This window comes from Equus quagga, chromosome 2, assembly GCF_021613505.1.
Source record: "Equus quagga isolate Etosha38 chromosome 2, UCLA_HA_Equagga_1.0, whole genome shotgun sequence".
NCBI classification, from domain to species: Eukaryota; Metazoa; Chordata; class Mammalia; order Perissodactyla; family Equidae; genus Equus; species Equus quagga.
Window position 1 is genome coordinate 11669989 of NC_060268.1, and position 15216 is coordinate 11685204.

The 15216-nt window shown below is 40.1% G+C and overlaps 1 protein-coding gene across 1 annotated transcript in view; it reads right to left on the minus strand.

Moving 5' to 3' along the window:
- Positions 1 to 1993: 1993 nt before the first annotated feature.
- Positions 1994 to 15216, minus strand: part of TTC6 (tetratricopeptide repeat domain 6) — a 190463-nt gene continuing 177240 nt past the window's right edge. Inside the window, 4 exon segments of the mRNA XM_046649970.1 lie at positions 1994 to 2254; positions 2700 to 2925; positions 11777 to 11947; positions 12799 to 12951. Coding sequence (XP_046505926.1) covers positions 2118 to 2254; positions 2700 to 2925; positions 11777 to 11947; positions 12799 to 12951 — 687 coding nt within the window. The 3' untranslated portion in view covers positions 1994 to 2117.

Genomic DNA, 15216 nt, shown 5'->3' on the forward strand with positions numbered 1-15216 from the left:
GGGAGGAGGTCCCAGCAAGCTGGTGTCGGGGAGGAAGAAGTAAGGCAGGGAAGGGAAAAGCTAACAAACGGTGTGTATCGAGGAGGTTATATGGTGGGCAACTGGGGGGCTCAGCCGACCAGGAAAGTCAGGGACAGGTATCCCCCAAAAGTCAAGAAAGCTGAAGTGTTTGTCCTCCAGGTCCCACCTGTCACTTGCTGAAGGCTGCTCCTGTGACTGGAACTCCCCTGCAGTTCTGGCTTGGCCCACGTGTGGACTGAGAAACACCTCCGGTGGAAAACAGCAGGTGCACGCAGTAGGATGCTGTCAGTGCACACAGAACCTGGGGGTGCCCAGGACACACGGACCTGGGACACATAGCATTTGGCAAGTTAGACGTGGTTTGCTCCATTATGCTCTCACCACCCTTGGTTTGTATCGTTCCTGCCTCACGTTATAAGCATTTGTGTGTAATCAGAAAAAAATATTAAATTTCTCAGTGTCTCAGCCTAGGTTGCCCCAGAAAGCAGAGCCAGAGGCAAGTGCTTCTGTGCTAGGACTTTATCAAGAAGTGCAACCCAGGAGGGCAGGAGAGGTGACAAAAGGGAGTGAGGCAGGGAAGACAGAAGCGCCCATACAGGTTCAGGGACAGCTACGTTTTGTAGTGGGCCACCAGTAAGTGCACCCTGACGGCTTTCTCTCCCAGGACCGCCCTCCAGGATGCTGTGGGAACTGAGTGTCTAGGACACTCCACCAAGCAATGGAGGGGCGAAGAATCCATCTCCCAGTTCCTTTCTCCCATCGTCGCAGGTTCACTGGACCGGGACTTAGGTCCTGCATATCCGCGGTGCATGGGTAGGGGGCGCACTGAGGGAATCCCACGGCCCCCAGCGCCTCAGCATTAACAGAGACGCCCCAGGGTGGTGGGCAGGTGACGTGCAGCTGTGGCAGGAGGCAAGGGGCTGTCTGTGGGTGCATGAGGTTAGTCTGAATCTCATCAGCGGCTGGAGCTGGGACTAAATGGTCTGCAGACAAGTGAAGGCAAGAGGATCTGAAGTGGCTTATTAAATGTGGCTGACTCCCAGCTGAAATAACTCACTAGGGAGGACCCAGTCCTCACGTGGACCCACATAGCATGTCAAGAAAATTATGCTGAAAGAACGTGAAGCATCCTCATAGCAGCCTACAAATTACAATCAACTTCCTATTGCGAAAATCTGGTGCAGCAAACTAAAAACAAAGAAGCAGAGTGGACAGAGGTCTTCTTTCCAAAATGTCCGATCGTGGTGTAAAGAGGTCTCTGAGGAGCTGGAGATGGAAGGAAGAGCGAAAGAAAGAAGGAAAATAAACCGAGTGGAGCAAATTGTGTGAAACCTCATTGTTCTCAGTGAGATAAAGGAACGGAGTTTTGCTGTTCACCTAAGGATCCATCAGAGACATTCTGTGAAGAATTTTTAGCTGTTTTATTTTTACTTGCTAACTTCTACGAAGCACTAATTTTAAGTGTGTACAGATTTTTTATATATGTTTATGAAATTTGCATTGAAGCGGCGGAGGGAACTATCTCAAGGAAACGGGATGCTCGAAATGTTCCTGGATGCTGTCCTGGAAGGGAGGCACCACGTGAAAGAGGCACGTTTATCTGATGGAAGAATACAGGCCTGTAGAGACATTGTTTAAAGGAAGAGAGAGGAAATGTACTTGACTTCGATCTTTCTATAGCCATGGGCTCCATATTTATTGTTTTTAATCTGGAGACTGTTAAATATGTTATGAGTAGGTATCGATGAAAAGGTCGATGCCACATCTTCTACAACCATGCAGTAGTATTTCAAAAGGAGTTATTTTACTTTAAAGAAAATGTTTAAAGTGTTGATATTCCTTAAGAAATACTCACTTAAATTCTGCAGCTTATGAAGAAATTCATTTTTTAGTTATTCAAAATATGCAGAAAATGATCTGAAAGTTTTATAATTTATATAGAACATAAATGTATTGTTAAAATGTATTAAAGGGTTACACAGATAACAAATATAATGAATACGACAATGAAGATAGTGTCATCTTTTAAACAACAAATGAGTCTCGATTTCTGGAAGAAGAGCTGTGTGAACCACGCCAGAAGCCAGTCTATGCAATCATATCACTGAGCCATATTCTTGCAGATCGAGCGCTCGGTTATAGTCAGCCATAGCGTCCTCGATCAGCCCGATTTTGCCACGAACTTCTGCTCTAAGATTATACACCAGAGCATCGTTAGGCTTCAAAGACAGGGCTGTAAAAGAAAAATATTTCAAGACATGTTTTATGCTGGCACTGGAAAACAGTCTCATTTTTTAAAAAATAAAATTTCGTAAGAACTTTAGTATTACTTATTTGAAAACATCTTTCTTCAAATGTGCATAATTATTTAGTCAAATTAAATACATCGAATCTAAGAAAACTAAGTTGGGGAAACACAACACAACGTCTTTCTTTGAAAGGCTGGCATTGTTTGTGGATGGTTTCCCCAATAATTTTTCATATCTCAGCTCACCCATGCTTTAAGTTATGGCATAAAGGAATTTATATTGATTACATTAAAGATATGATCTATAAAAACATTAATTCCTATGTAAGTTTATCCAGACCAATAGACCTGATCATTTTCATCTTTTGTTATCTAAAATAAGCCCCTCAAGCACTGTAATCCTACCCAAACAATTACAAAAAGCACACACCTTCAGTTAGGTCTCCCTCAGCCAGCTCGTACTGCTTTAAGCAACAGTGCAAGTGTGCTCGGTTAAAATATACTGCAGCCCAAGAGGGGCAGTTTTTAACTACATTTGCAAAATCTTCTTCTGCTTCTTTGTATTTCTTTAATATTGTATTTGCAATAGCTCGATTCATGGTAGCATATTCATTTTCTGGATCAAATTTTAAAGCCTTTGAGAAGTAGTCACTGGCCTGTAAATGTGAAGATAAGATAATTTGAATGTATTTTAATTGGCAGCTGTATAGCAATTTGAAGTACTTTTACTCTTAATTTAAAATTAAGGCCAGCGAGGTATCAAGGGGGCGGCGGAAGCATGTCATCCGGCAAATGACAACAAGGAGGCGCATTGTCTGTAGAGAACGCAAAATATGATATTAAAACTTGCCAAGAGTTGGTCTGCTTTTCGTTATCACCGTGTGTCAGCAAATCTAGATACTGTGAGTGATAGGGCGCTCCTCCCTGCTGCGGTGACACGCTCCACTCCCCGCCCCTCCAATCCCACATCCCGCACTGCACCAGAAAAAGGTAGAATATGGATTAGAAAAGCTCCCAACAAGAAGATAAAATATGCTAGAAAATTAAATTTTTTCATGTAAAAGCAGAGTATCTAAGTGCTAGCAAGAGAAATAAATTTTAAAAATAAGGTTCTAAACAATACCGAAAAGGGATAAAAACTCAGTTACACTATGAAAAGTTATGAAGAAGGAAGAGAGAGAAAGAAAATAGCTTGTCAAGAAGACCAAAGACTCTAGATTATTTGTTACTCATCACTGAGCTGGAAGGGACCCTTCCAAGTGTGGTCTGTAGACCAGTACTGGGGTCTTGGTTGGAGAATCATTTGCTTACAGGTCAGCCCAGAGGTAAGTACAGAAACTGAGAGTGAGCTATCAGTAACTTCTACAGCATTTTGACGTGGCTGTGACATGGCAGCACATGAACATACTTCTAGTAACTCATTTTTATTGTTTTAGCAATGTATTAATCAACAACTTATTGGAAATTTTTTTTAAAAAACTGACCCTTCACCACAAACAGCAGCAGATGCTGATTCAACATCTACTACTCAAGGCAGCAATCTCTCCTCTAACTCCACGATGGATGAAAATTTGGCTCCTACTTTAAAACTTACCTTAAAGGAAAGGTCATTTTTAATAATATGGCTTGTTCTCTCCAAGTCCCTCCCACTCGGTTTTTTCCAACACACCACAGTGTTGCTTCCACCTGCCTCCCCCTGTTCTGTGAGTTCTGCTCTTGTTAAGTCTGCAGATATCATCAAGCCCCGTGGACATTTTCTAGTTCTTTTCTTTCATGACGTCTCTGTGGCATGGACACTCTTGATCTCTCCTTCCTTTTTAAAACTCTCTCTGTTCTTGGGACAGGGTGTCTCCCTGGCTTTTCTCCGACCTCTCTGATCATTTTCTCTCGGTCTCCTCCACTGAACTACTTTTCTCTATGTTTCCCAGGGATTTGCCTTCAATTCACTTCCATCATGGGTGAAATGAAACACAGATAGCATGGTGGCCAGGAGCCCAGACCAAGAAGCCAGATTTCCGGGTTCAAATCCTGGCTCTACCACTTAATATCTGTCTTTAGGTGAGTAACTAAAGCTCCTTTTGCCTCAGTTTTCTCATCTGTAGAATGGAGGTAACAAATAGAACTCTACTTCCAGTGTTGCTTTGAGGACAAGTGAGGTAATATGTAAAGTACTGAGAACGATATCCAGAATACAGTAGGACTCAATCAATTATTATTGATAAGTCATTCTTTCTCAGTGTCTACAGATGAAGACACAACATAGCCCCCAGTTAACACTCCATGAACTTTGCTGCCTCTGCCTTTTGAGAGGCAATTAGATCAAGATTGTATAACCCATCTCTCCCCTGATAGAACTACTCTATGCTGCAGATAAGCGCAGTTTAAGGATCTGTTAAGACGGCAGCAGAATTGACATCCTTCTGTGAAGAGCTCAAAGAGAATTTACTCCTGAACAGAAGGCTGGACTCACAATCGTCAGAAATGAGGCAAGGGAGTAACTCCAAGCAGGGCCAAGGCTTTCTTCAAAAAGTAATTTAGGCTTCATTTTAATTCGCCAATAAATGATCGATCAGTAAAGGCCACACTATTCTACATCAGAGAAGCATGACTTCAATCAGGTAGGAGCAAATGCGTGCTTCAGCTAAGAGAAGAGCACTCAGTGAAACACAATAATGTGCTTAACTCTGAACATTAACTGTCTGTTATAGCTTCCAAAGTGCGTGACTTAGAAGATGAACCCTGTAAATGTAACGGGGTTCCTTGCAGTATAGGAGTATTCATGGTGACGCGGTTAGAGGCCAGAGACACCTGCCACAATGGAGGGCTCTGATTTTTTAACACTTGATCTAATACTCTCATATCCATACTTAATTAGAAAGCAGATCCAGTTATTTTTTAAAAGTCACCTGTAGTTCAAGATGCATGCACGTAGCCCGTCCAAAGGTGGTTAAAAATCATTAAGTCACTAACTAACGCTATAAGAAGCCAGAACACATACATGTTTTCACCCTCTAGAGATTACGGGATCTGCTGAGGGACCCTAGAGCACCCTCACACAGGTGAATGACTGTTCTCGAAGTCTGCTTGTCTCTGGAGGGAGGGTGCTCTGTGAATCCTACACATCCAGGATATCAAGACAGAGGACTGGACACTTTTTAGGTAAAATATTTGCCCAGCTTATGTGTCCCCAGTTTGGAGGAAATAGAGCCATACTAAAAAAAAAAAATTAAAGATCAAACTACCTTTGGATCTAACCAAAAAGTTTTGCACACGATGCCCACAGAGTTATTAAAGACAAGTTTAGAAGGCGAGGGTCTCCCCCTCATGAGGATCTCAGACATTCATGGAAACAGAAAATTGCCCTGGGCATTGCATTTGTCTTAATCTCATTAACTAACTCTGTGATGTGGAGAAACCTTGCTAGGACCTAGCCAGAGAGTGCTCTGAGCTTGATGAAGTTGAAGGCAATAGACCCAATTGTCAGCCTGGGAAAATAGTAACCTCCCAGCTGTTCACTGAGATCTGAGCTACCACAATCTCCTTCACGCCTAACAGAATCAAACCTTTGATAACTCTCTGTCCCGCCATCTAGCTTCACCACTGAAGTCAACCAGGCTCATCACAGGGGTCAGCAAGCTGTTAGGGTTATGATCTGACTTTGGGAAGAAAAAAGCCAAGCCAAGGCAACAGCAGTAGAAACAGAATAGAGCGGACATATTTGAGAAAAAATGAAGAAGCAAAACTGATAAGATGAGATGACGGATTAGATGAAGGAGGGTGATGAAGAGAAAGTTATAGCTGACACTGATTTTTTACTCAGGTGACTTTATGGAAGATGACATCTTGAATTGGGGAAGGGTTTATACCAAGAAGAGCTGGACTAGGGGTAGAGGTTATAAAGATCAACTCAGTTTGGGCTCTAATGCACTTATAAAATATCCAATTTTAGTGACTGGTGGTATACATGAGTTACGAGCTCAGAAGAAAGGTGCAGGCTGACATGGAGTAAGCCATGGGTATAGTTGGGTGTTCTGAGTAAGGAAATGTAGGGAGAAGAAGGAAGAGCATAACTCCTGGCCCTAAAGAGCTTACAGTCTCATTGGAGTGAGGAGATAAGAGATCGACACAGAGAAACAGTTGTAGAGCGACCCAAGGCAGTACTCAACCGGTAGGGAAAGAATTATGCGCAAAGCAGCATAGAGTCAAGATCTCACTTTAAATTCCTACCCACAAACCTAAAATGAGAACTTAATGCTGTCTGGTAATCCTACGACCCTTCCCTAGTGTGTTCACCCTACCACTCTCTAAAAACATTGTTTCACATTTTCTCTTTTCTCTTCAAAACTCCTAGCCACCCTGTCCCCCTTTTCAACTGCCCACGCTCACTCTTAACTGATAACTGATACTTGTTTGCCATGGAGAAAATATGTCCATAGCAAAGCCCACCATCAAAATCTACCAATCTCCATACGATTGTGCCCCAACTCTCTGCCTTCCCTCGTGACATAATGGACAGAGTGTCCTGCTCCCTGCAGAGGCCACCCCTGCAACTTCCACACTTCAACCTCATCAAACTCTCAGAGATCTTGATCCTAATTATCCCCGCCACTCTCTCCTACACCAACAATTTCTCTCTTTCTTCTAGATCCTTTCATTAACACAGGAGTATGAATCAATATTCCTCATATTTAAAAAAATAAAAAATAAGAACTTCTTACCTCACTCTGGCTATTACTCCCATTTCACTAATTCTTTTCACAGAAGAATTTGTTTTTTGTTTTTTGTTTTTTCTAAAGATTGGCCCTGAGCTAACAGCTGTTGCCAATCTTCCTCTTTTTTCTTTTCTTCTCCCCAAACCTCCCCAGTACATAGTTGCATATTCTAGGTCCCTCTGGTTGTGCTATGTGGGACGCCATCTCAGCATGGCCTGATGAGCGGAGCCATGTCCTTGCCCAGGATCCGAACCAGCAAAACCCTGGGCCACTGAAGTGGAGCATGCAAATTTAACCACTCGGCCACAGGCCCGCCCCTGAAGAATTTCTTGAAACATTTGAACAGTCCAATTCTTTGCCTCACATTTTCTCCACAACCCTTTCCCTTCAAAGCTCTGCCTCCACTGCTACTCCAACGATGTTCTTGCCAGAGTCATCAACGACCTCCTCCCCACTCCTCTTCCTCGCCTTCTCAGCAGCATTTGACACAGGACACTTTTCCCCCCTTAGAGCCCTTATTTTGGAGGTGAAACCATTCTCTCCTGCTTTCCTTCCCATCATCCAGGCTGTATGCTCCCTTCTCAGTCTACGTTCTGAGGCCTCCTCTCTGCTTCACTTCTGAACATCAGCCTTACCTCTGGGTTCACTCCTTAAACCCCTTCTCTCCACCTGTACCATCCCTCAGGTGATCTCACATGGTCCCACACAGATGCTAATCCTGAGATAATCGTGCTTCCATGAGACTGTATTAGACGTTTATCACTACTACTATTTTCTTGTTCATTTCCTATTTCTTCCTCCAATAAAATGTGACTCACATCAGAAAAGGAGCCTTCCTTATCTCGTTCAGCTCTGTATCCTCAGGGTCTTTGGTACTGCCTAGCACTTAGCAGGGATATCACAAACATGTAGAGATTGAAAGAAGGATGAGCTAAGACGAATCAGGAAAGGTTTGTGGAACTTTTCCAGCAAAATATGGACAAGAAACATAGCCTCTTGGCACATAAAGGTGCCCCAAAGATCATTTTATTAAGGGGTGTGGTGACATCATTGGGTGATAGAGAAGAATACAGAGGGGACAGGTCTCAGAAAACACAAGCGACAGAAACAACTTTGTAAAATGAGTACGTTGTCTTGGAGGCAAGGGCTGTGAAAAGTTCTGAGAAAGACAGAGGCTGCGGGAGAGGCCTTCCCGAAGCAGGCTAAGCTGGAGGAGATACACTGTAAAGTCCTTTGCTACAGCAACAGAGGGAGCCCAACTTGGAAGGCTACCACGGCATGTCCTCCCCGTTCCCGCAGGACTCTCTGCTATCTGTCCAGCAAAAAATTTATCTCATACAGACGTGAGTAACAGAAAAGTAATTTGCCTGCTTTCATTGTAAAAACAAGGATGAAAAATAACAGCTTAATTTCTAGAAAGATTATAAAAATTCCCCCAGGAAAAACTATTGCCACAATGTAGATTAAAAATTATTACATAACATTTCAAAATGAGCTAGGAAAAAAAATGTTGGGGAAGCAATTGCATTTAAGAAAACAATAAGTCAGAATTAAAGGATCTCAGAAAAGAGATGGCCAGGAAGATACGACATGGAAATAGATAGAACTGAAAAAAAAAAAAATTAAAAAGAAACCTGAATTATAAAGTCCATGAGGGGATAAAAGATATCTCAGAAAACACAGTAAAGATTTAGAAGAGACTTGAGGAAAAGGCAAAGAAAATGAAACAGAAATCAAGAGATAAAAGCATTTGAGAAAAAATATTTGGTATACAGAACTCAAAGGACATCCAATATATATAGTAATTGGTATTTATTCCCAATGAAGAAAATCAAAACAATGAAACAGAAAAGAATTTTTACACTGAATTCAACAAAAATTTTCTGAAATCTATATATTGCAAATGTACACTGTGTACTTCATAACTTTGATCCCAAATGGTCAACTCTAAGGCATACCTTAGCAAAACTTTTTGTTTAAAAAAAAAAAATCTGTGTTATCTTGACAAAAAGAAGTCACTGATAAAGGAAAAAAAATCAGGTTTGCATGAGGCTTTTTGACCCCTACATACAACAGCAGAAAATAGTGAAAAAATACCTATAAGACACTCCAGGAAAGAAAAAGTGAGGCAAGGATTTTAAACCCAGCCATGCTGTTACAAGATGTAAAGGACACAGGCAAACTGCTATGAACATGAAAACATTCACAGACCATTGTTCTCATGAGCCCTTTCTCTGGACTCTACTAGGGACTAATTTCAGACAACCAAGAAGTGACTGGCTGGGAGGGAAACTGGCAAAAAGCCTGGTGATGAGGATTGAATATACTTAACTGGAGAACTAAGACAAAAATGTGAAATAAGACTAACAAAATAGTAGGCAAATATTCAATCCTCTGGCAGTGTAGGAATCATGAAACTCACAACAAAATGGGAGAAGAGAGACAGTAGGAAGTAAGCGGACACAGTAAGCTCAAGCATATTTAAGAATAGAAATATAAACATTTTTTTAAAAGAGAATTCTATTAACTAAAATTGCGTAAGAGATGAGAGGGAGGAGCAATGGAGGAAGAGATTAAAAGGTAACTTTATTGTTGTTCATAGTAAAGAAATTAAAGAAATAAGGAACTAAGGGTATAGTTATTTTTATAAAGGTAATCACTAGAGCAAAACTCTAAACTTTCCTAAATATCAGAAAAACTGAAAAAAAATTAAATAAAATAGACCACAGGATAAAATATTTTAAATACATATAAACAGGAAATATGACATAAAACAACAGAACTGAGACCAAACATATTGATCATGCCAAAATGTAAATGGGCTTAACCCAGCTATTAAAAGGTGAATGTTCTTAAATCAGCATCTAAAGCAAAACCCAACTCTATGCCATATAAAAAGAAGACCTAAAACAAAGGATTCTCAACACGAAAATAAAAGGAAGAGCAAGGGAAGATCAGCACAAGCAAACCTGTGAAAGCAGAGGACTTATCAGATAAAGCAAGACCTCTGCCAAAGAACGCTGAAAGAAACCGAGAAGGGCATTTGTAAGGCTGAAGGCTACAGTTCACACTGCGTATGCAATATGTATGAATATCTATATATGAAATAATGTAGCAGCAATTTTCATAAAGCAGAAATTACAAGAGATGTAAAGAAAACAATATAGGGCCACACTAATTCTGGGATACTAGAATAAAGCTTTCCCAGACCAAGATAAACCAAGTGGATAAAAAGTATGGATATAGGCTAATTAAAAACATAATTAAGGGGTGGCCTGGTGTCATAGAGGGTAAGTTCATGAATGCCACTTCAGTGGCTTGGGGTTCATGGGTTCAGATCCCAGGTGTGGACCTACATACTGCTCATCAAGCCAGGCTGTGGCAGCATCCCACATATAAAGTAGAGGAAGACTGGCACAGATGTTAGCTCAGGGACAATCTTCCTCGAGCAAAAAGAGGAAGATTGGCAACAGATGTTAGCTCAGGGCCAGCCTTCCTCACCAAAAAAAGAAATAATAATAAGGTAGATTTTAGACATATACTTTTAACTCTACAGCCTGATAGTAGAAACACTTCTTTGGAAAGGCCCCTAGAATATTAAAAAAAAAGTTGCCATGTATTAGATCACATTAAAATTCAATAACTCCCCAAATTAGAAAAAATAAAAGCCCTTCCATCTGGACATTTTAAATACCCTAACACTTTTTATTCTTTAGTCAAAGGGAAATAAAATTTCAGGTGCAACATTTTGGGATAGCAAACAAAAATAAAATCATTACAGACCAAAATATGTGGGATATTGCTAACAGCACCACTTGGGAAAATGCATGACTTCAACAACTTATCACCAGACATGAAAGGGAGAAATAAATGAATTAAGCTTCATACTCAAAAAGATAGACCAAAGAAAAGCTAAATTGAAGAAAAACAACAAAAGAGTGACCATAGATAAAAAAATGAAAATTCAACTTAAAGTTTGAATTCTGTAAATGTATTACATGTTACAGTTCAAATAAAATAAATTCAAAATATTTTTTTAAAAATCTAATAACCCCCAACTTTTATTTCAGACATTATGAATTGAGGTCCAGAGAGATTAAGAAGTCACAAAACCAGAACATCCGTATCTCCTTAGTCCCAAACAAGTGCTCACAGGACTGAAATTTAGAAAAGGGAGAAACTGAGACGAGTTAGATAATCACATCATGAAAGAGGGTCCTGAAGGAAGTCTGAGATTTGGCTAAATGGCGGCAAAGAGCAGAGGATTCCAGGCGGGGGCTGGCGAAGATGGATAAGAAGGCAATTGCTGACTTTGGGGGATGTCCCAAACAACGTTACCTGGACAAGTGTTGAATGGTTGGTGATAATGAGGAGAATAAATCCAAAGAGGTATAAACATTTAATAAATAACTATAAACATTTTTATGAAAGGAACATTTTTTTTTGGAAAAAAAAAGAAGAACTAGGGGCTGGCCCAGTGGTGTCATGGTTAAGTTCGTGCACTCAGCTTCAGCAGCCCAGGGTTTGCAGGTTCGGGTCCCGGGTGCTGTGATACACACGGCTCATCAAGCCATGCTGTGGCCACATCCCATACACAAAATAAAGGAAGATTGGCATAGACGGTAGCTCAGGGCCAATCTTCCTCACAAAAATAAATTAATTAATTAATTTAATTAAATAAAAAGAAGAGCTAATGAATGATTAGCCTGAGATGTAAGGATTGCATTTTGAAACTATATATGACAAAGAAAGCATTTAGTGTCAAAAAGAAACTCTTAAGGGAAACTCACATTACCTGGGAAAACTGCCTGTGATGAAAGTAGATATTTCCTGCGTTAAAGTAAGCCAGCGAGTACTCAGGGTTTAGAGAAATTGCCACTTGATAGTCTTTCATTGCGTTCTGTTGTTGACCCATAAACTGATGAATCACACCACGGTTTGTTAAGAATTCTGCCGTTGTATTGATCTGCAGTATAATAGTAGGAGTATTTAGCATCTGGGAATAGTATTTATCTCCGATTTCATGTCTGCAAAAATGAACGTTATGAAATCTACTTGTGGGAAACTAGTAATTTTATAGTGCAGGTGAAACCCCATTAGAACAAATATTTTGAGAAAGGACTTGATATGAAGTTGGTTTAGTGTCAACACTTTGTTGAGTTGGTTGCAATAAAACAAACAGGCTTAGTGCTTTACTCAGCTCCTTTCCAACGCACAGACACAGAGAGAAAAGCTTTACTGTTTAGCTCTGTTAAGCTGGAGGAGAAATTAAGTAACTAACATGTTTATCTGTCCTATGTAATAGCAGTTATCTTTCAGTTCTTTCCTTTTTCTTGTCTCAAAGATTACAATATCTACGCAAATCTACAGAAACAAAACCCAAAATCTAGGGAAAAAAAAAAAAAGGAAGATTTTCTATCACTGTAAACAAACCCTAAGATTTTTATTTGCCATTTCACTACAAAATAATCTTGGGATATACTTTATTCTTTTTTCAGTTCCTTCAAACACAGAATATTATGTATTGCATTCTTTTTTTATTACAAAATAATATTGATGTCCCATGAAACTACAAATGGCATTTAGTGAGAGGAATCAACATTTATCAGGAATTTGTTTTTTGAATTTTAAATACATTTAGGTTATAAAATTGGCAAGCCATAACTCTACTCCAGGAACCTCCTGGAAAAAAAAAAATAGAAGTATTATATTCTCTACAAGTCACTTGAAAAAAGTATCAGAGAACATCTCACTTGAAGTAAGCCATTGATGGTGTTAATTTATGCTAACGACACTAGAATCTAAGTGGATGTTTACCTTTATGGCAGCATTAATATCCTGAATTGCAGCAGAATTGTCGCCCATCTGAAGACAGACCACAGCTCTCCCTTCATAGGCCAGGTGGCTCTTTGGATCAACTTCTATGGCAACGGTAAAGTGGTTCCAAGCTTTCTGGAATTTTTCTTGGGCCTAAAATAATTTTCCATTTACATGAAGCAGCAAATAGTCCGTAACATGACAAGTGTCTATAATTCTAACTTAATCAAATAAAACCTTTACTAAAGATATATAGTACTATATCTAAGATACGCTAAACAAGGAAGTAGGCAGTTCTGCGAAGTACATTCAATTGACCTCTGAATAATTTAAGCTGAATTTTAATTAATTAAAAGAAATCTAATTGTCAGAGTCATCTCTTATACCAATCTTGGACAACATAAACTCACAGCCACCATGTGAAACACCAGTGCTTCTGACAATCATCACAAAACGTACATTGAGCTCCACACGCACAGGCAAGGATTGTATTTACTTGCTTGGCATTGAATCTCCAATTACACATAATGAATACATAATAAAACAAATATGTGTTCAATCAATAGATGAATAAACAAATGGTGTTATATCTATTTTGATAAATTATACAAGCGTCTGGAATTTTAGGATCACTATACATATTCCATGGAAAATGCATGTAAATCTACCAGGCATCCATTTATACCAACCTTAGCACCAACCAGAAAACCAGACAAAAGGTCAGAAGAGGGAGACTGTTCATCGAACGATGTCAGAGTGTTTCCTAGAGAAGACCAGTTGGTGACCAAATACCTCGCCACAGAACGGCAGCACGTTGATAAACTCAGCCCGGTCCAGGGTCCGTCCTTTACTCTCGTGGGCTCAAAATCTCAACCTGTCAGAATCTCAGAAGCTGACTCACATAAACCAAGCTGAGCCCAGTGACTTTTGCAAAAACTAATAAGCAATGTAACTAATAAGATAACTAGACACAGTTCTTTAGCCAGCAAATCTTCTCCCTCAGGGTAAATTACCTGGAACTCAACATTGTGATCACGAATTCGTTTGATAAACAAGGAACCAGGCAAATTGAGATTAGGTTGTTACACTATTAAACAGCAAACAGCCTCACAATAAGATTTCTGTCGTCTCTTCCTGACGACGTCTGTTTGGCTCACTTCTAGATCCCGAGTGCTAGACACATGGTGGGGGAATCCGTACGTATTTGTTGAACAAATCGTCACTCCTTCCCCTGAACAGGGCTTGGATGGACCCTCTAACTCAGCTTTTCCAGGCTTTCCCTTCCTGATTCCACCCTTCCTCATACTGCTGTGCTTTTCGATCCTCCTTCAGGTTGCTATCTACCTGGTGAGATCTTCATAAAAACACAAATCCGATGTCACTGCTCTTGTGAATGATATTCACATTTTTAACTGGCCTGCAAGGCCTTCACCTCTAGTCATTGTTCAATTCTCTAGCCTTATCCCACATCACTCTCCCCCTGTGCATAGCGCTCCATCCACTTGGGCCCTCTGTCTCTTTCTCAGAAGAGTTTCTGGTGGGCTGTTCCCTCTGTCTGGAACTCTGTGTCCTAGCCCCAACTCCTGTCTCTGACCAATGACTAGTCTTTCAAACCTCAATTGGAACGTTAATTTCTCAAAAAGCCTTCCCTTACCCCTTAAACAAAGCTAGGTTTCCTTGTTACATGTTATCCTAAAACCCATCCTTTTCCTTTGTTGCACTTATCACGAGCAGTTAAATAATTATTCACATGGTTGCTTGACGTTCATCTCTCCACCAAATGAACCAAGTACATTCTGTTCACTGCTGTATCCCCAGGCCTGCGGCGGTTCCTGTCCTATATTAGGCGTTCAGTGCGCCTTCGGAATGCAATGAATGCTGAAGTTAACGCATTTTATTGGATTGCAAGCCCTGGCTGCTTTGGGAGTCATCATCCTGTCTCTTTAAATTGACTTTGCAAATTTCTACGGCATTCCAACAATGCCTAATAATTTTATGTTTAACTCTCAGAAGGCAATCTTATTTCCCTTATTAATAAGTTCTTGGGCATACCTCACTGCAACCACCAATCCCAAAAATCACCTCCAATGTTATTAGTCTCAGATGAGCCAAACTCACTTATTTTTAAATGAAAAAAAACAAAAATCAACTTTAATGGCAAATTATTAACAGGAATTTCTGCAAGTTACAAAAATTCAAACATACTTTTTGCCCATTGTTTAACATTTTGGGTATTAAAAGAAGATTTAAGATTACTCAGTTCCTTTTCATGAATATAGCACTTTAAGCACTTTATTCCAAAAATGTCACTACATCTTTTATTAGTGTAAATTAGTGTGAATAGGTTGGTGGGTGCATGGGTCCCGTCAGAGTGTCCCAGAAATCACTCAGAGACTGACTTGGCCCCGCAGAGAGGGC